This window comes from Tyto alba, unplaced genomic scaffold (genome assembly GCF_018691265.1).
Source record: "Tyto alba isolate M040663 unplaced genomic scaffold, T.alba_DEE_v4.0 Super-Scaffold_2, whole genome shotgun sequence".
NCBI lineage: Eukaryota > Metazoa > Chordata > Aves > Strigiformes > Tytonidae > Tyto > Tyto alba.
In genome coordinates, this window is record NW_024881282.1 from 57,358,166 (window position 1) to 57,379,695 (window position 21,530).

The following is a 21,530-nucleotide window of genomic DNA, read 5'->3' on the forward strand; positions in this document are numbered from 1 at the left end:
TAGTATTTTTAAAGAAGAGATAGTAGCCATTTTTTTGTTGCTGGAGGACAGTGCTTCTCAACCCATAGGCAGATGTGCCTGTGAAAGACAGCTAGCAAAAGCAAACCTACTCTCTGAGCATGCTTAATTTCATGACGCAGGACTCTCTTTCACTTGGAACTTCAAAAGAAAACGTTTAGGGAAACTTTATCAACACAGGCTGGAAAGGTGTAAAAGCATCTGGCTGTGTGGATAGGCCACTCACCAAGAAGCAGGTACACCCTTTCTCTGCCTGGATCGATGAGTTGCCAACGCAGACCAGCGTCTTAACCATCAGGAAAAGAAATCTGCGCTATTTCTGTTGATGCAGTGCCACCGAGTAGCAAATGATGTAAAATTAACAGAGAAAGACTGCCTTCACAGGGGCAAGGGCTTGAGCTGAAAGAGCCGTGGTTCTGGACTCTGCCCCGTGATTTCTGGGCTCTTTATCAGATGACCGTTTAATGAAAAATTCATGGCACGCACAATCAGCCAGGTGTCCCACCTTCTGGCTCCTTCCCTCCCGCCCCAAGCAAGAGCGGGAAGTCTCCTAGGCAGACACCTAGAGATCAACTAAATCCACCTCCGTTATTTTTCAGTACATCGGCCAACAAGCAACCCTGCGGGGCACTCGTCCCTTTCCGCCAGGGAGGGTGACGGCGGGCTCAGGGCCGGCTGTCACGCTGTGAGGGCGGCAGGTGCCGGGGGCGACAGTCAGGCCAGGGCAGGAGGGAGACGGCGCTCCGCCCCGTCCCCGTTTTAAAGCACCCGGTGGAAGCCGCTCGGCGGCACCGGGGCGGGGAGCTCCGCCGTAGGGGGGCAGCAGCGCGTGCGGCCGGTGCCCCCGGAGCCGGCCCGCGCCGGCGGGGCCCGGAAGGCGCCGCGCTCCCTCCCGGCCGCTGAGTGGCGGCGGTGCGTCACGTGTGCGCGGCCGGGCCGGGCCGGGCCGGGAGGCGGCGGCGGCGGCGCGCACTGCGCTGTCCCGGGCGCGGCGGTGCGACATGTCCCACCAGACCGGTATCCAAGGTACCCGCGCGGCTCTCCCCGGCGAGCGCTCACCGCCACCTCCGCGCCGCGGGGTCCCCTTGCTCTCCTCTCTTCTTAACACCCCCCCCCCTCCGCCTCCAGCCGAGCGGGAAGCGGGCGGAGCGCTTTTCCTCGAGGGTCGGGGCGCAGCGGCCGTTGTGGCCGTTTAACGGGCCGTTCCTGGCGGGTTTTTTTCCTCTCCTTTGTTCGCAGCTGGAGGAGCCCGTGCTTTCCGCCGCGGGTTGGCGGGGAGGGGACGGGGAAACCGCTGCGGGCTTCGGTCCCGGGCGGCCGCTGCTCCTTTGGGTCGAAGCCCGAGCTTCATCCCCGGTCGGGCGAAAACTCGGAGGGTTTATCCGCACGGCCAACTGCGCCTGTCCGCCTCAGAGCGGCAGGGAGCCCACCTGAGAAAAATATTCATTGCCGAAAGCCAGAAATGGCGAGGACGTGTGCCCCCCCCCCCCGCCCCTTGGCTCAGGTAACTTCCCTGAGCGCAGGTTGACCTGCAGCGGCGGGGCGGGGGCCGGCACGCGGGGCTGTGGGGGCTCCTCGGGCCCCTCCCGGCTTTTGGGGAAGCCCATCGCCCCGTTCGGGGGTCGCCGCAGCGGGTCTGGGATGGGCGGGACAGTACGAGAACTGCCGGGGGTCGCTGCCGGGTCCGCTGGAGCGGGAGCCCCGGGGAGAACCGGGAGCCCCGTCGTAGGGAAGCCCGCTAAAAAGCCTGGCACTGAGGGCCACAAAGGGGAAAATTGTGGGGGGACCTCCCCCCCGCCGTGTTTCCAGGTCTTGGAGGGTGCGAGGAGCAATTAGAAGAAGACAGCGTATTGTTTCTCGGTACTACCGGGTGCCCCCAAATCACAGAATTGCTAAACAGGGATTATGCCGCAGGATTATGCGGGCGTCGGGTTTTACTGTCTCGATTCCTGCAGTCTGCTTGTTTGGTGACTAGTATCGTGTACTTTGTCTACTCTCCCATATTTATTGTTGAAGGTGACTTTTGTCCCAGCCACGGCAGCTCTTAACTGCTCTTCTGTTCCCTTTTTTTGTTGGCTGCGTATGAGCTGCACCCTTTGCCTCTCTTCTCCTTCTCCTGCATGCCAATCTTTGCTCTTTTCTGATCCTTCTTGTTTTAAGTTCTTCAACCTTTATCAGACCAGAGGTGCAGCTGCGATAGCTTTTTTCCCAGGCTGGGGAAAACTGCTGTAGTGAATCTTCATTCCCTTGTTCTCTCCCCTGGCAATGCTGGAGGGAGTAGCAGTAGAATATCCTGTCGCTTACCACAAGCAAGAAGAACTGCTAAACCTCTCCTGCTGCTCTCCATCATGTCCTTGAGAATCTTTTGTCCTCTGAGGAGAGCTGGAGAGAACTCGGCAGCATTCCTGCACGGGTCATGCCTCAGCAGGCACTAATCAGGAGTCCTGTTTGCCACAAAGCATCTGCTTCTGCAGTTTGGAAGAGGAATAGCACTTGTGCCGTTGTTGGCTTTAGCTACAAGCAGGCTACTGTCACTCATAAACAATTGCAAGATTTGGCAGAATGAGCTGCTCTTTTCTGGAAACAGAAATGAAGTCATGGGGACAGTGATGTGTACCAGGCAGTTCCTAAAAGGACTGGACTTTCAAACAGGCCAGTGCAGATAAATGGCATAGGAAGTTGCAGAATGCATTATGTTGTGGGAAAATACAGTAGAATATGTTCACAGTCTTCTAAATAGTTTAAAAATAATATTCCCTGTAGGATATTTGTGAAATAAACTCGCATTTTAATTCTGTAGGTCTCTGCTATGCAGAAAGTTTAAGCAGAAAATCATGTCACTTGTGAATTTTAAAAGCTTTGTGAGAAAAAAAAAAAGCATAGATCACTTGATAGTGAGATGGTCTCTCAAAATGTTACTATAGGAGCTGTCACGGTTCTGGTATTGGTGCAGGGACTGCTGTATTTTGGTCTTGTTTTGGTGTCTAGGGTGGAAATGAGAGAATAAAGAACAAAAAGATAATAGACAAGAGGACAAAAAAAGTCCTGGGGGAACCGAAAGGTCTAGAAAGTGGTGCAACGTTTGCGTGGTGAATGGAATGGTGAGGACTGGCAAACACAGAAAAACTGGCAGCAAATTACAGTGAGGGTCTGCACTGGTTAGTGGGAAGATGCTAATTGGTATGAAGCTGGAGTTGGACTGGTATCCTGATGCAGTTCAGTTTAAAATCCCCTTTCCCTTCCATGCCATTTTGGAATTTCAGAATGGGCCTGGGCATCACTTAGATGGGCATAAATTTAAAGTGTTTTGAGTGTGGGCAGTAATGTTGCTGGATACCATCTGACCATCTGTTCAGTTGGCCTCAACCTGACTATAAATAATCCATTTTATTTGTTTCCTGGTTTGATGTTTGTTTTGCTGGTGCTGTGCTGTGGGATTACATAAAGGACTAGCTTGTAATAAATGTTCTTCAATGAATGCTGTACAGCCTCCTGTCTATGGTATAATTAAACTGATTTGTGCTCAGTTTATTTAGCAGAGGAATTGAGGTGAGAATGATCTTCACATAACTCAAGCATAGATCTTCAGTGTCCTTAGGGAACTGTCTGTCATGTTTGTGGTGTAGTGTTAATGTGAATTACACATTTTAAAATATTTTCAGTTACTTTGTAAGTTCATTATAAAGCTACCCTATTGTGATAGGTCAGGGTTAGAACAACATCATCAAGATACGTATAAGGAGATAAGGTAATAAGAAAAATGAGCAATGAGTGGCAGCCTTCATGGTACTCTTCAGAAAGGAGTCCTCAGGAAAGACCGGCACTTTTGCCAGACAAGCTCTAACATTTTCCTGGCAAGCGTAAAGTTTCTGTCTGAAAGTTTGTACTAAGCCTGCAGACTTCATGAAGCTATTGTAATTTGAGATGTGTCATATTTTTATTGTGTTGCTGTGTTAACTCTGAAACCTGAGAGTGATGATGTGATGTCACTTTTAATTTTCACAATACTGAAAATCCTACGGTATGCTAGCAAGCAAGACTGTTTTATAATGTTACTGTTGCCTGTCATCTTTTTGTGGTGTGCTGGTGGCTGGAACGGTATGCAGAACAGAGAGAACATGGCTCCCATGTTCCTTTTTCAGTCCAACTTTGTAGTGAAGGGCCAGTTGTACGCTTTTCCACTGTTGTTCTAGCCTTTGTGAATATTCTTTGTCTTAGGGAAGTGAAATGTGTTAATTTGGTTACTTTTTTTTTTCTTTTTCAGCTAGTGAAAGTGTTAAAGACACCTTTGTTGGAGCCAGAAATGGACAATACAGGCTTTTAAAAATAGTCATTGACAATGGTTAGTCAAATTTTAATCTTTTCTCTGATTCTTTTAGATATTTTCCTAGTTGTTTTAGTGACCTATATGAATTGTTTAAAACCCCAAACTCTGCAGCGCTTAATGTTACTAAGGTCTTCCATTTACAGAAGGCACGGTTTAAGTTTTGGTGATGCTAAGTTTTTCAGTATGATGCTACTGTATTTTTGCATTTGAATTTTTCTTCCAAATGTAATTTCATATTTTACCAAGTACTGCTATGTATTTCATAAGAATGATATAATGAGCTTACTCTTATCTTCTTACTAAAGAAAGAGTAGAGGAAAAAAAAATTCCATACCTGTGTAGTGTTTTGGCACTTTGGTTACTTTCATTAGACAGATTCTTACACAGCAGCTAGTCACTTTACATGAAGTATAAATGTTTTCTGCCTTTTATACTGGGATCAGCTGCATGTAGAAAGTCCTATTAAAGCAGATGTTTAAACTGTAATCTGGCTACATAGAAAATATCTTTAAAAATCTGTAACTTCATATAATTTTTCAAAGCTAAAACTGTTTCTTAAATCTCATGTGTATATATATATATAAAATTACATAATTTCTTGCAGAACTTGAATTTGATCTTTGAACTTCTTGGCGAGTGGTCAAGACTGCAAACATTGCAAGATAAAATGCATAATTACTTTTTTTTTTTTTTGATAGCTATGTTGGTTGACCATATAAGACACTTCATGGTTTAGTCCATCTTTTCAAGTATGCATATACATACTTCCTTTATTGTTAGGTAAATAACCTGTTGTTACTTTCTCTGTGTATGGTTTTCTTAGGAGTCGTTTCACATTCTAATATGGCTTTCCTTAAAGAACTGACAATAATAAAATTATAGGCAAGTCACTGTGGTAAAGTCTCACTAGCACAAGGTAACAAATGCTGGCATACCATTGAAAGTTTTTGTTTTTTTTTTTTTTTTTTCCATTAGGCAAGGTGCAACAAATGCTTTTCTGTGTGTGCTACTTTTTAAATAATAAATAAAACCTAGAAATATTCGTGTGTATGTGTTTGTGTGTGTATACACGTATATACATATATATATGTGCATTTTGTCTCTATGTAGAAGCAGAAGCCAGTCTTTTATACTATTTTCCACAGTTCAGAAAGAAACATCTAAATCTCCCATAATACTGGAAGAGACAGTTGCCTCATCTGTCTGCAGGAGCCTCCAGCAGCTGCCATTAGTCAACAGATAATAGTCAAATTGAGTTCTGCTAATCTAAGTTAATAAGAGAAGAGGTTTGCTGCTGGGCAATAGAGTTCGTCTGTATTTTTCTATTTTAAGCCCAAGTGAGCATAAAGCCATCTAGAGTTCAGAATGGGGAAGTACATTCTGAATACTCTGGTCTAGGTGTACCACCTCAGCGACTTTGCGTCTAATTCAGAGCAGGACCAAACACTCTCTCCCTGAGCTGTTCATGTTCTGTGCATTACTGTGGGAGAGTGCCTTGCTCTGAAAGTTTTGCTGTAGAGGCATTTGTATATTTTTGTACTTCTGTCTGAAGTTTTAGAAGGTCCTAGACTCCCAAAAGATATTTTGTATGCTAGCTACTATGATGGTCCTTAGACTGTTGTAGGATCTCATTTAAACAAGGTATTTCTGTTTAGATTGTGCAGGCTAGTGTTTATTGGGAAGTTGATAACTGATCTGAAAGACATTATAGTAATACTTGCCTTTGGAAGCTGAGATGTGATTCATAAATAAGAGAAAAATGTTGTTGCTACAGCTGTTCACATATTGAATCTCATCTGAAGTATTCTATACAGACTTAAGCCAATTATACATAATAAACAACTTCAGTCATTTGAAGAGACCATAGTTATGAAGCTGTATTAGAAAGAGGTTTACCTACTTACACAGTCAAGTTAAAGTGATTAGTGCAAGCATATTCATTCCAAACTCTTTTCACTGCATAAGTGAGTTATTGACTCCTTATGATGAGTACAAACAGTAATATGTTATAGCAAGAACATCAGTAATTCTAATTCTGAAATTTAAAAGCTTACTCTCATCATATTACTACTTAAGTATTCCAATTTAAAAATAAACTAACTGGCAGAAGACAGTTTTCATTTCCCTTCTGTGTACTTTATGCTTAAAACACCAACATCAGTCTTATCCCTTCAGATCAAACAGCTCGATGACAACGAGCACATTACTTCTCAACTGTTTGTATTTGGGTTAAAGTAAGTTAGGGCTTGAACATACACAGTGTTTTGTAGGAATTCACCTGCTTTCACATTGACTGTTCTTGACTTCCATTCTTGTGGAGATAATTACAAAAAGTGAAGTGTCTGATTAACTGTTTATTGTAATTGCTAATTTTGAAAACCAGTATTAACTGTATTGTTGCTAACTTGTAGCTTTGGTTATTGGTTATAGAGCAGCTTGTTGTGGGATCCTCTAGGCAGCCAGTTGGATCATGGGAAAAGGATTATGATTCCTTTGTCCTTCCCCTTCTTGAAGACAAGCAACCATGCTATATATTATACAGATTAGATTCTCAGAATGCTCAAGGATATGAGTGGATCTTCATAGCATGGTCACCTGATCACTCTCCTGTAAGTAACAGTCATCAGAGGCTTCATGTTATTAATGATTTTTCAACAGTCCCGTTTGATCTGAATCCTAGATATGAAGGAAGAGGATTTGAGGAATTAAGCATTTCCCCACATTCCCCTCAGTTTCCCCCAAGAAAACTGGAAAAACATCTTTCTTGAAGTTGATAGAGGAACAATATCCATTGGGTCTAGATGGAGTGCGGCTGATGCAATTAATTTCTAGCCTGACTGGAGGAGACAAGGCAGTGTTTTTGCTCTGTTTGTTTGTCTGTTGTTCTGTCAGTGTTTCATGAAAATTCATGGAAGGATACAGGACAGAAATCTCAATGGGTGTTCTAGAGAGAAGGATTATAGTGTGAGCTCAAGCTGTTTATTCTATTTGGCCTGCTGGCTGCCCAGCTGGCACTCAAGGATCTGTGATCTGCTACAGAATATACTATTTCTTAGTACTTAAAGCACATGGGAGGGAACTGAATTTAGAGTTAAGGATTTCAGGAGAAACTAGGATGCTGTGTTTCTGGGAATGTGAGATGAGGGAAGACAAAGTAAAACGATTCCAATATTTCTACTGCTTTCACTAACAGGAGATAATAAGACAATAGGAATTGAGTTCATAGAAGAGATTAGGTGGAAAAGGTTGAGGTATTGTGGTGAGGATGACATGATGGTGAAATAAGATGGCAAGATGGGACTGTTGAGAGAGGAATGAGTGACTGTGTTAGACACAAGTTGATAGGGAGCAAACATCATTAGATCTTCAACCCCCAGAAAATTTCATTTTTCTACTCTGTAGTTGAACCAAAACTATCTGGAGACACTATCAAATCAGAAATAACGATGAGTCATTTGCAGTCTGCTCTTTGTCTGTTGTATCCATTAGTCATTAGTACCCAGACCAGTGACAAAAGATCTAAACAATTGTGTGTTTTCCCATTTAAAATTAGTAAAGATTATTTTGACTTTTTTTTTCCCGCCTTAAAAAAAAATGCTAATACTCTCACTAAAGCTGCAATTTAGTTTTGAACTTACTTTAATAATAGTGCATAGTATCATGTCCTTGAGAATTTAATAGCATGTTAGTATTGTGATCCAGAGCTCATTCTGTGGAATTTATTGTTAATCAGGAGTTACAACTTCATAATGCAGTCTTAACACTTGAATATTTGTTCAAGAAAGGTGTTTGTTATCGGAGTTGGTACACCAACATGCTAGATTCTCTGTGTACACCAAAGGAAAAAAAAAATAGAACCAAAACAACACTGTTTTATTATATACTAGGTTCGTCAAAAAATGTTGTATGCAGCAACCCGCGCAACACTTAAGAAAGAATTTGGAGGTGGTCATATTAAGGATGAAGTATTTGGAACGGTACAGGTATGTTTTTCTTTGTAAAGTCAGCCCACACTGACTTTAAATATTAAATACAGTAGCTGATGTTACTGGTATGAATTTGTGGTGTTTCTCCCCTTTTTTGATTAAGGAAAAAAGAGTTAGAAGCTATGTGTATTATTCCAGTGTTAAAATGTAATTGCTCTCATTTGAACAAGGAGCTAAGTATATTTAACGACTTCAGGCCAAGAAGTCCTTGCTTCAACTGCTAAGAATAATAGGAGCACCCCTTAATATCACTGCTTGTGTGTGAATGCTCTAAAAACTGTAACACTAACTTTCAGTCCCATTGTAAACACAATTGTTTGGCCTATTAATTGGTTCATATTTGTGTATATGATGAACTAAAGCACCACCACTATTGACATGGGGAACTTGTGCTGAAGGAAGGGAAGGAGTTGACTATCTGGGGAAGAACAGAGGATGTTGTAGTGGGGAAAAAGCTGTGGAAGAGACGTGGACTGTTGTGAAGGACACACAAGTCCATAAGGATGTTCTGCTGTTCACCGATTAGTTAAGTTGTTATACTCAGCATTGATCTGCGATGGAGGCTTCATTAACCTAACAAACACACTAATAAACCTCTCTGGAGAGGCTGTATTATATAGAAGTAGATAACTGAGTTGCTAAGATGGTTTACTGGTAGAGGTCGTGGTGTTTTTTTGTTTTTTTTTTTTCCCATTCAATCAACTAATCTCTCAACTCTACTTGCACTAAACCATTAGCAGTCTATGTAATATGTAGAATTGCATCTAGCCCTACAACTCAGAGCCTCAAGTCTGAGCTTCCATCTCAGTTGTAGGAAAGGAGCATTGCATTTGTCTATTACTGTTATTTCAGAATGTGCTTGGAGCACTTAGAGGATGAAGTCAATGTAACTCACTTTTTCCAAGTTCATTATGTTATAGTTTAATATATCTCTAAATTGTTGGTTTCAGTGTCTTTATAAACTTCTTAATGGCAGCTGGCCTCTAATGTTCATCTGTGTGAAAATCACAGCTTCTTCAAGGTAGTCAAGTCACAAACCTCACTGAGAATCTTGATTGTCAACATCCAGTGGGTTGCTATCTTCATTTTGTTAGACACAAGGATGGCTTAGCTGCAACCAACTCTGTTACCCTGGTGGAACCTGGTTATGGTCCCACCTGCTATTTCACATGCATTAACCTTGAAACCTCTGGGCTCCTGTAGCAAGGTATAATGGAATATTGGCACTGGAAATTGTATTTGAGAAGGTCTGTCTCTTTCAGAAAGGGAAGAGCTAAGAAGGAGCTTTCTCTTTCTCCTCAGAACTTGAGCATAGTCACGTTCATATGATTGCATAAAGTCCTGCCCTTTTCTGAGTGACCACCTTAATAATAAAAACACAATAGTGTTTGCCTCTGGTATCAACCTTTTTGGAGGGGGATACAACAGACATTATTAATGAATTCCCCAAAGTGGTTAGCAGAATTCCTCACTTCTGTGATGTTTCATCCTGAACTATTTGCAGTATCATGTGCTTACTCTCTGTTCTAAGGTAGTATTTCTGTCTCCCATTTTTTAGGCAGAAAGCTACTAATAAGCTTCCAGTCTGAGCATGCAAATTTTATAAGAAAACAGATTTTTTTTTTGTTATTATTTATTAGAATTGTGGTAATTCTGTGAGATTTTGTCCAAGAAGGCTGAATAACTTCATATACACAGTCTTCATTAATGTTCATTTTTGAATTAGCAAGATAATTGGGGACTGATTGTGGAAATGCTGCCCATGGTACAGTTGGGCACAAGACCAGCCTAGTGGACCCTGCTGTAAAGGAAGGTGAGTTGAATTTGCAAATGCACCTACACTTGTAATCTGTTCAAATAAAATTACCCTAACTGTATGGGAGGTAGCTGCTCTTTTTATGCTGCATAGAACATCTTTGAAGAAAACTTTTATTATCAAAAAATGATCAATATTGATATTGTTCTTTCAGGATGATGTTTCACTGAATGGCTATAAAAAATATTTGATATCACAGTCCTCCCCTGCACCGCTGACTGCTGCAGAAGAGGAACTTCGACAAATTAAGATTAATGAGGTACCTATAAAGTCTTTGAGCATGGGTGGGAAACTGGGTACAGAGTTCCAAACATATTGTAGGGAAAAAGTCTTTCTACAGTAAAAAAAGGGCAGAACAGAAAACTGTAAGTCTCAGAAAGTTTGAATGGACAAGTATATAAATGCATTTCTCAGCGACTGCAGGATGATGGTGGCTGGACTTGGAGTGGCATGGTATTGCTGAGCTTACAAGGCCTAGTGTCAGAGTCAGAGGCTTTGCAACCGCAGGGCTTAATTGTTGCAACTTTGGCCATTAACATGCTTTTAATACCACTGGATGTGCTTCATTATGAAGGGTGACTGAGCACTGGCACAGGTTGCTGAGAGGGGTTGTGGAGTCTCCATCCTGGAGGCACTCAAAAGCCAATACTCAACAACTCCAGAGAGAGCTGGGCAACGGGCTCTAGGTGGTACTGGTTGAGCAGGGAGGTCAAACAAGATGATCTCCGGAGGTGCCTTCCAACCTCAACCATTCTGTGGTTACCCACGTACATTTCCCATGGTGGCAGAAATTACAGAGAAAACACAAAATAGTGACTGTTGCACTGAATGATTGCCAGGAGTATTTCAGCAGCCTTATTCCTAGAGGAAACTTCCTTAGCTTCCAGCAGCAGTGCATTTGTCTTCAAGACTGAGAGGAAGTGAATCGAATTCCAGTAAAAATACAATAGAAATCCAAAGCAAGTAGCTAGTCCTTTTAGGAAACTGATTTGCTTTTGCTACAAACACTTTACAGAAAAATCTCTAACAGGTGCCTTTAACCAAATAATTTGATGATTCACAGCTAGGTAGTGACTGAAAAGTTTCAGAGGATTCTTTTCTCACATTTTTCTTTCACTTGATCACTATTTGTGTTGAGACATGTATTACAATAGGTCATGTGCTGATCTTATGAGTTCTTCAGGCTTGTGTTTACAGCCATGGTAACGTGTGTTTGAAATACAGTTTGTTTTTACAGCTGGATACCAGCAAGCTGTTGTGTTAAATGCAGATCTGTATCTTCTCTTATGTTTTCACTCTACTGTGCTTTTGCTGTAACTTTTATTAACTTTTTTTTTTCAGTGCTTTCTTGTTTTCCATGCCTAATTTTGATTAATCCAATGTAGAAATGCATTCATCATTATAAAACACTGCATTTTACTTAAATAGCTTTAAAAAGCCCCCCACTAGTGAATATAAATCTTCTACGGTATCAGTGACCACTTCTGGCATTAGTATTATCTTTTCTGCACTACATACATCGTGTTTAGCAGCTGATTCATGCAGACTAAAACTTCATGTGCTGTTACAAAACTTCAGCATCAATAGTTGTGCTTTTCAGAGATACATAAACTGCAGATTGCTGCCATTTTGGCTTTGTTTGAAGCATCTTGTAATGCATTAACTTACGCCATTTCTCCCTTTATTGTTTCCACCATTATGAAGCCTGTAATTAGACTCAGAAAACTAAAAGCTTTCTGATTAAAAAAAAAAAAATCTATAATTTGAGTTTTCTGTATTTATATTCTTTTATAATTACACTAAGAAATATTTTACTGGGTTAGATCAAAGGATTACCTAGTCTGCTGTCAAGTTCCTCAGTGAACAACAGCAGAAATCTTGGAAGAATGTAAGAGCAGGGCAAGAACGCCACAATAATTCCCTTGAATACTCTTCTGTTGTTTCAGCATTTGCAGGCAGGGATCTTTCTGAGCAAGAGATGATGTCTTACTGTATGAGTGCACTTAATGGGATTTTCATCCATCACCTATTCTTCTCGTTTTTCTAAATCTACATAAAGTTTTTGTTGGCCACAGATCCTATGGCAGTGTATTACACAGCTTGACAAAGTACTATGAAAAGACACAACTGCCTGCTACCTACTAGTTTATTCTTATATCCCTACAGATTGTATGGGGAAGGCAGAGAAAAGTCATTAAGTCAAACCTCAGTTTCCCCCTCCCTTTGATAAAGCCAACCATATACCAGAAGGCCAACCATATCCTGGGCTGCATCAAAAGCAGCATGGTCAGCAGGTTGAGGGAGGTGATGCTGCCCCTCTACTCCGCTCTGGTGAGGCCCCACCTGCAGTGCTGTGTCCAGCTCTGGAGCCCTCAGTGCAGCAAACACATGGACCTCTTGGAGCGGGTCCAGAGGAGGGCCACAAAAACAATCAGATGGATGGAACACCTCTCCTGTGATGAAAGGCTGATGAGTTGGGGATGGTCAGTCTGGAGAAGAGAAGGCTCTGGGAAGGACTTATTGTGGCCTTTCCATACCTAAAGGGGGCTTGTAAGAAAGACGGGGACAGACTTTTTAGTAGGGCTTGATGAGTAGGACAAGGGGTAATGGTTTTAAACTAAGAGAGAGTAGATTTAGACTAGATACAAGGAAGAATTCTTTTACCATAAGGGTGGTGAAACACCAGAACAGGTTGCCCAGAGGAGGTGGTAGATGCCCCATTCCTGGAAAAATTCAAGGTCAGGCTGGACGGGGCTCCGAGCAACCTGATCTAGTTGAAGATGTCCCTGCTCGTTGCTGGGGATTTGGACTAGATGACCTTTAAAGATCCCTTCCAAGCCAAACCATTCTATGATTCTGTATCCATGGACCTCTGTTGTATTCTCTATCAGTTCTCTCTTCTGTGCTGAAGAATCCCAATCTAGGTAATTCTTCCTCCTAAAGAAGGCACTTCATACTTCTGATCCTTTTGCTTTTCTCTGCAATTTTTCCAGTTCTATATAATTTATGAAATGGAGGGATGGGGAAGCCAGAATTGCATGTAGTATTCAAGATGCAGTCATGTTACTGATATCTACAGTGCGTAATGATGTGTTCCGTTCTCTTCTTCTGACGATTGATAACATTTCATTTGTGGGTGGAGTGCGTTGGGTTTTGTTTGGTTTTGTTTGGGGTCTTTTTGCCAAGATTGGCTACTGGGCTTATATTTTAGAGATACTCAGTGTGATCTGCAAGGTCTTGCTCCTCAATAGTAGTAGCTAGCTCAAGCCCATCATCATACATGCAGGAGAGAAGTTTGTTTATTTTTCCCTCCTGCGTATGTTACTTTACATTTATTCACAGGAAATTTCATCTGCTGTTTTATCCACCACTCAGAAGCCATCACTAACAAATCTTATGGTGTGAATTTAAATATTTTGAAGTTACTTAGGTGTTTCTGTTTTGCTTTAATGATCTGAAATACATTGCAGTATGGACAAGTAGACTGTGTACATTTCCATAAATTTGGAGTTATGCTGGGTTACTCTTGTCCCTTTGCCTGTCCCCACACTTTACAGTTCATTTTTGTTTGGGGGTTTTTCTACTTGTATTTTAATATGGTTTTATATAGCATGGTGTTTTATCATGGGTAATTATTTTTGTGATGTCTATTTTATATTTATTAATCAGGCTTTTATTCAGATATACTTTGCAAATTTTTTTATATAACCTTCTTCATAAATTTACCAGTGTTCATATGTTCATAGACAAGTAAGCTCCTCCACCTGCTTTCTTCTCTTTCATTGTTGCTGACAAGCTGTTCCTTAAAATGTGGAGTATAATTTATTGTTGCCCCAAGTATCTGTCTTTTATTTTTATATCAGTTTTTTTCCTATATCATTAGCATCTCTCTTTAATTAAAGCTGAACACCACCTATTTGGTAGATCTAAGACCCACACTTTCAATTTTGTATGCTTTTCTGACTTCTGCTGCTTCATCACCAATGTTAAATGTATTTGTGAAATTACAGAAGGAAGTCAATATATTCAAAAGGTACTTAAACAGTAAGTTCAGACTTGGGGAAAACTGAAGGTCAGTGCTTATTTTGAGAGAAACTGCACAAATGTTAAGATAAACACAGATTCTTGAAAAATGGCTTTAAAGAACTGTTCATTTATCTCCTCTCAAATAATTTGTGACTAACAACTGGACTGCAGTTACCCTGTTTTTTTTTGCGTTGTGTTAGGTGTTCTAGAAGTCAAAAATTAAGATTTTGTTTGGTTGGTTAGTTTGCTTTCTTTTTGGTATAGGCTTCTGGGGGGAGGGTGTTGAAGCATGAGGGGTGGAAGTTGCTTCTCCTTTTCCTTCAAGATCAGTTCGTCTTGTAAGATATAATTTCTCTCTTCCTCTGAAAACTTTGACTCCCTAGAAATGACATTCGTATGTTTTGATCTAAAATTTTTCAACATACGACAAAGTTTATAGGCAATATTGTCAGTTCAAAAGTATAACACAGTATATGAAAATCAGGCTACTTCCTCTTGGCTTACTGTATCTTTATACCAGAATTTAACTTAGAGCTTCTTCACTGACACTTGAGCCAGTTTTCCCTCTGATGATTCTGTTGGCTCTGCAAAGCTACCTGTTTCAGAGGTATGAAACTGTTTTCAGGTTAGCAAGCAACCATGACCTGTAAATTAGAAAATGCAAATCTGTTATATATGGAGATGGTGATTTAGAGTAATTTATTCTCAGAATAGCTTCTGCTAACTCTGTGTAACCATACGCAATGCATTGTCAGTTATTGTATGAATTGACTTGTGTTCCAGGTACAGACGGACGTTGGTGTAGATACCAAGCATCAAACACTGCAAGGAGTAGCATTCCCCATTGCCAAAGAAGCTATTCAGGCTTTGGAGAAACTGAAAAATAAGAAACTCAATTATGTACAACTGGCAAGTATAAAATACTTTAACTGTTTTTTAATAGTGAGTATAAAATAGATTACCCACATATTAAGCAGTGTGCATTGATGACCTACACTGATAAATTACCATTATGTATTAGATTAATTTTTTTTTTCCATCCTGTCACATTCTCTGGTTTGCTTTCTGTGTATTAACTATACTGAGGTTTGCTTTGTTAACAGCAAATTGATATGAAAAATGAAACTATTATTTTGGCCAACACACTTCATACTGAACTTAAGGACTTGCCAAAAAGAATTCCAAAGGATGCTGCGCGTTACCACTTTTTCCTGTATAAGCATGCCCATGAAGGAGACTATTTGGAATCCATAGGTATGAGAAAAGCTCCCAGTACGAAATTTCATTGGTGTGTCTCAAGTACTTTAGTAATTTTGAGGCAGAGAGAAAGATGTGTCACAAAAGTAATCTGTCAATCAGCATGAGCATAAATTTCAGAGTAATTTCATTGTGAAACTGAATTCTGACGAGTTTTGAATGTTTAAAAAGCAGTGAGCTATCTGTTTTGATTATGAACACCCATAAATTGGTTGTCATGTGAAAACACAAAGATACTGGCCATTCTCTCATCCCCCATTTGAAATGAAACACGTGCTGGAACAAAAAAGATCCAGAATGGTGTTACATTTTTCCCTTTCAGACTGCATAGTTGATTTGCAATGCCTCTCTGCTGTAAATGATTTTATGGTACAGGTTTTGTTGGAGTGTATTTATGGTCTGATTTGTGTTTTTCTGCAGTTTTCATCTACTCTATGCCAGGGTATACCTGTAGTATACGAGAACGAATGCTCTACTCTAGTTGCAAAAGTCCACTGTTAGAAATTGTAGAAAGGCAGTTGTGGATGCAGATAATTAGAAAGGTAAGTACACTGAGTATACATTTTTTTTTCTCCATCACTTTTTTCCCTTCTTAATATCTAACTGTAACTGTCTCTGCCACCATCTTCCCTAAACAATTAAAAGTGGTATCTAACTATTAAAGTTTGTCCCAAACAAGAAATACTTGTTGATAAAGCTCCAGATACAAAGGTCAGTCATGGAAGCTTTTCTCTTGTTCATGATTTCTACACTTTCATAGCTTTAACAAACATATCCTTGCACATCAAGGGAGTGTTTGAGAGTACTCTGAAGGACTATTTAGAACTAACATGATTTCTTACTAAAAGGCCTGTCATATTTTGGACCACAACACATTGCTATTATTGAACACTAAATTCCTTTAAAGCCAAAGTTATTTAAGGATTTTCAAAACAATTTCAAGATGCAGTTCTGGAACTTAAAACTATCTTAGGAGTCCTTGATGGGGCAAACAAGGATTTGTAAGTAAGCTGATCTTTTCACCTTGTATAAATTAATACTATGCAATAAGTTGCTTTTCACCTCCAGAGCAGAGACTATAGGAATGGTCCATTTGTGGAATATGTGACCAGGGGTTCCATTCTTAACACTTGTGCTGTAAATTTCGAAGAACTTTAGGATTGGTTTCTGTGGGGATTATGCCCACCTAAAAAATAACAGAGTTAATTCTAACCGTTTTTACTGAGGTAACATGAATTTAAGTAGTTTATCACTACGTGTTTTTATATCTAAGTATTTCTCAGAAATTTCCTTTCTGCCATGAAATAAATGCACCATGTGACTCCTGAAACTCCTGTAGACGTATTTCTGAAGCATGTACTTGTAACAACAATACTGTGGCTGGCAAGTCCATCAAATGCTGTGGTTGCCAGGCCACGAAGCGTCGAATGCTCAGCAGAGCAGGGCCAAAGCATTTCCCCGAATTCTAAATTCCTTCAGTTCAGACCAGTGGGCTTTGGCTTGAGAACGGTATTTTCTTTCCATTCAGGTTTATGTGCTTAAATTTTAAAAACCAAAACAATTCCCACTTTTGATCATTAAACTTATTTTAGCTTTTTCCTGGCTTGAATACTTGCTGAGTTGCAGTAGCCAGCTAATCATACAAGCTGTTTGTACTCTTCCCCTTCTATCTCAGGAGACAATATGTATGCACATTGCTTTTACAATCAGTGTTTAAAGCACGTTTTAGTGAAACATTTCAATTCTTAAAATACGGGGATTATGTTGGGAGGACAATGAAAATTTTTTATTTTAGAGGGGAGAATAAAGAAAGAAAATTGTAGTTCTGAAAGATCTGCATGCTGCTTTCTTTTATTAAGGAAGTTAACTTGACAGATGAGTAAATAAGCACTTGTTTCCACATGTAATGTGTACTCCTAGTTAGTATTAACATATGCACAGTGCTGAAGCTTGGGACAGAGGAAGTTTCCTGGCATATGTACTGTGTAGTTGTGCTTGTATTTCAGGAAAAATAATTAAGTGAAATCACACTTAATACTGGTAAGAGTATAGTGGATTCTCAGAAAAACTATCCAGGATTGCTCAGTGCAGTTGGGGAACATTTCATGCTAGATTCTGAACGCTGTTGCACATATGGCTTTAATACAGTATTTAGAGCTTCAGCAAAATTTTTGAAATTTTTAAAATGTTGTCTTTAAGATGAATATGATAAATGTTGTGTTTTTTTCCCAGATTGAAATAGATAACGGTGATGAGTTAACTGCTGACTTTCTTTATGAAGAGGTTCATCCAAAACAACATGCTCACAAACAAAGTTTTGCTAAACCAAAAGGCCCTGCAGGGAAGAGGGGAATACGAAGACTGATTAGAGGTCCAGCAGAGACTGAAACACCTAGTGATTAGAAACTGTTGTTTGCATTTGTTATGAAGTATTACAATAAGAAATGAAATTCTGGCTTTTGATAATGAACTGAAATCATTCCATTTGTAGATGCTAGGGGAAAAAAAAAGGCCTTTTTTATTCTTCTCTCTTCTGACCTCAACACACTTTTTGTATTGTTACATGACTATATTTGTTGACCATGTTTTATGACGTTATTTTAAACTAATTATTTTAAAGCTAGAAGAGGAAAACTAAGCTAGTGCCCTTTTATTTTGCATTAGAATCCATTATTTAATGGCTGTACATGTGGTCATAAACTTTGCAGGCATAAGACTATTAAGCCCATGTATTCTGTGGGTGAGTTGTAGCTGTATGCCTAGATAACAAACCTGTGTTCTCATGAGTAGCCTGTAGAAACCTGTAAGTCTTTCCATGTGAGAAGAGCTGAAGGACTATAACATTGTCCCAGATAAATTTTTATTTTTCCTTGTAGCTCTTATGGAAAATAGTACAATAGAATGTTTTCTTCTGGTTTTGACATGATGCATTATTAGGTTTTGTTTTGTTTGGCTGTGTTTTGATTTGTTTTGTAATAGAAAAGACAAACTAAACTCAGTTATCCATCAGTTAATGTACGTGTTCAGGAATGGCTGGATATTTTTCCATGCAAAAGCATGGTAATTTCAAATTCATAACTACTTTCATGGAATTGTCTTTTGAAGAAATCTGACATAAAACCACTACAGCTTTTCCAGATTTCTATACTACTCATAAGCCTTACATATTAAGTACTGAATGACCAAGTCAAAGGTGATTAAAAGTGCACGAGTTAATAAACTCAGTAGATTGTGGAGCTCCTTTCAAAGCAATATGCCGAAAGTTTCTAATAAATAATTGATTATCTGTGCTTTTGGATCTAAAACTGTTCAGTAAAAGTTGAAATAGACTTGCTTCATAATGGTGAGTTATTCTTGAGATCCTAGTCTGTTTGCAGTATCAACTGCAATTTTAACTTTCAAGGTAATCTGAAAATGATTTTTCCTAAATGCTTGAACTTTAACAATAACTTTAATCTGTAACAAAATCCAACTAGGTCTTGAATAATTGCTGACAGCACCTGGTTAGGATTTTGTCCCCTCCCTGCTCCCCCACCTCCCCCCCAAAAAAATGAAATCAGCCAGAATAGTCTAAACTTGAATGAACTATGAGTAATGTGTTTAATAGGAAGAGGAAAAATAGATTATTTAATAAGTGGATTAAAGAAGAATTAGATGTGGAAATAAAGTATTAGATCACTTTAAATATTTAAAATTGTGTATTGAGGCAAATACTGGTGGATAGATTATATTCCCCAGTGGGGACTTGCTTTTTAGTGTCTTGTATGTGAGCTTTGTGGGTTTTGAATTTAATTTTTTAAAGCTACGTGGGAGTTGTGAGTCTTGGGTCACTGCGTATTATCATAGGTGCTGGGTGTACACATTATATAGCTGAATCACGTGTCTACCTGGTAGATTTTAACCAAGTTTTGTAGGGAAATAATGCTTTAATACTACTAGTTCCTGATAAAATTTGTTTTATCTTATATATTATTTTGCTTGGAGATACTAGCCTGTTATTGACGTCTGAGATTGCACTATTTAACGTGACGATTGCAATAGTTGTTGGTTTTACTGTGGTTTTTTATATGCAGTAGAAATTCGACACCTCAGCTTTTTTCACTTAATCTTACACACTACATCAATTCAATTCAATAGCTCTTGATCCTCTGCTAATCTCCTGCGTGCCCTTAGCTACTGTGTTCTTTTTCTGCCTCTTGCCTTCTCCCTCTGGGGCAAGAAGCTGGTCTTTGAAGTGTTGCTTCTATGTACTACCCATCAGGCAAGTGTCATTGTTTTTTTAAACATGGTTAATGTGTGTGCAGCTCATACACTGTAATTAAATGTATTTTTAGTTGAACTCTGAATCTTTTCAGCACACCGAATTCACTTTGGGTTTTTTAGTTTTGTTTTTTAGGAAAACCTTTGAGTGTAGCAGTTCAAAATTGCTGCCAGAGGGTTTTTTGTTTGAATTTAGTATTCCTGCCCATGTGTCAGCTATACCAAGAGTGCACATACGTTTTTACACTTACTTGAGCCAGTAAAGAAGTTCAGCATTTAAATACTAAATGTTTTAAATAACAAACAGTTTGACCTGATATGATTATGTGCATGTCGTGTTTTGGGTTGGTCTTGTTTTCCTAATCCTGCCCTAGGTAGATGAGGATAGGAGGTAGAAAGCTTAATCTGGAGGATCGTGGGAGCTGGTTAAGTGATTATGAGAGGGTGTTTATAATGAGCTGCTTTAGAGTTTGGCCCAAACTAGACATTGTAAGTTATCTTACTTGAAAATACTCTCTGTGGGTGTACAAACCTCTGACCAGCCAGAGAGTCATGTCCTCAGCACACTTTTCCCTCACCTTTCCCCTAAAGAGAATTGCATGAAGTCTTGCACTGCCAACTGCCTCTCCAGCCCTCTTGTAGCTATTCTCCTGACAAAGCAATAAGAAGCATCTGATCTTTTTGCAAGATCCATCACGTTTACATCTGCATAGTTGCCTCACATAACAGTACTACTGTTAATGAATGTTCAGAGCCAGCACAAAATTTGAGGGCATTGATGAAATTTATTCCTTTAACTGTCTCTGGTCATTTAACAACTGAAAGTGTCCATTCAAATTGTTCTTGGCCTTCATAAAACCCAAAAGCAATGCAGCCACTTGCAGTTAACTCACAAGCTATTAAATGATTAATTAACATGACAGGTAATTATTTTTGAAATATTCATGTTGCAAGGTAGGGAGAATTTGATCTTTTTAAAACACTCCTATCAGAAGTCTGTAAAACTAATCAAGGTAATGATTGATCTTTTACTTGGATAAACACATTGATAAATAAAACTTTTGATTTATGGTGTCTATGTATTCAATGAAAACCGTCTTTGGATGGTAAAATTGACTAAGTTTACCGTATCTATTTTTAAATTGACTTTATAAATAAAGATTGATGCTTTAGTTTGGTGTTGTCTGAATCATTTGACTCCTTTAATAATCTCTTTAACAAAGATCTATATTCTAACATCACAGTGTGTAACAGGCAGTTCCTGTGGGACTAGAAAGCAGTATAGAAAAAGTGATTGCAGGGTATAAGAAGGGAGGTGCACAGAGAGAGAATTCCTGGCTTTTGCTACTGGAGAAAAATCAGTGTTTTGGAAAGAGCTACTTTCCCATTGCCTTATGGAAACAGTAGAGAGGCCTCCATAGCAGGATCCAAGTGTGTTCATCTCTGGAGGTTTTTATGCTTTCAATAATAAGCCCCTTTGAAAAGGTCTTTTAAAATGCTGAAGCAGTTGATTAGTAATTTAACAGTTCTGTCTTGTTACTTGCTCAGCATGAGGTAGTATAATTAAACTACTCAAATGATGTTGTTCCATTAATGTTTTTTTCTCTAAATTGAGAGTAATTTGCTTGAAGTGTTCCTATTGCCCTCAAAATTCAATCTGAAAAGAACATTTAGTGGTTTGGTTTTTCTTTTAACTGTCCTGCCAGCACATCCCCATGGGGAAATCAGTGATACAGCAATTTTGCAGCTGAAAGAAGGAAATTTGAAGATGTGTTGAACTAGGATTTAAGAGAATAATTTTAATACAAAATGCTATAGAGGAAAAAAGCTATTCCTGCAA

The 21,530-nt window shown here is 39.5% G+C and overlaps 1 protein-coding gene across 1 annotated transcript; it reads left to right on the forward strand.

Moving 5' to 3' along the window:
* The first annotated feature begins 948 nt into the window (after window positions 1-948).
* TWF1 (twinfilin actin binding protein 1) lies at window positions 949-20,862 on the forward strand. Its single transcript, XM_042792242.1, has 9 exons — window positions 949-1,044; window positions 4,283-4,360; window positions 6,776-6,954; window positions 8,233-8,328; window positions 10,302-10,406; window positions 14,957-15,082; window positions 15,277-15,427; window positions 15,851-15,972; window positions 17,663-20,862. The coding sequence occupies exons 1-9, from the start codon at window positions 1,020-1,022 to the stop codon at window positions 17,831-17,833; spliced, it is 1,053 nt and encodes a 350-aa protein (XP_042648176.1). The 5' UTR covers window positions 949-1,019; the 3' UTR covers window positions 17,834-20,862.
* The last annotated feature ends 668 nt before the right edge of the window (window positions 20,863-21,530 follow it).

Coding starts and splice junctions, on each gene's coding strand:
- TWF1 (XM_042792242.1), top strand. CDS start 1,020: ATGTCCCACCAGACCGGTATCCAAG. Junction 6,955..8,232: donor GGTCACCTGATCACTCTCCT/GTAAGTAACAGT, acceptor ATTATATACTAG/GTTCGTCAAAAAATGTTGTA. Junction 15,973..17,662: donor GGATGCAGATAATTAGAAAG/GTAAGTACACTG, acceptor TTTTTTTCCCAG/ATTGAAATAGATAACGGTGA.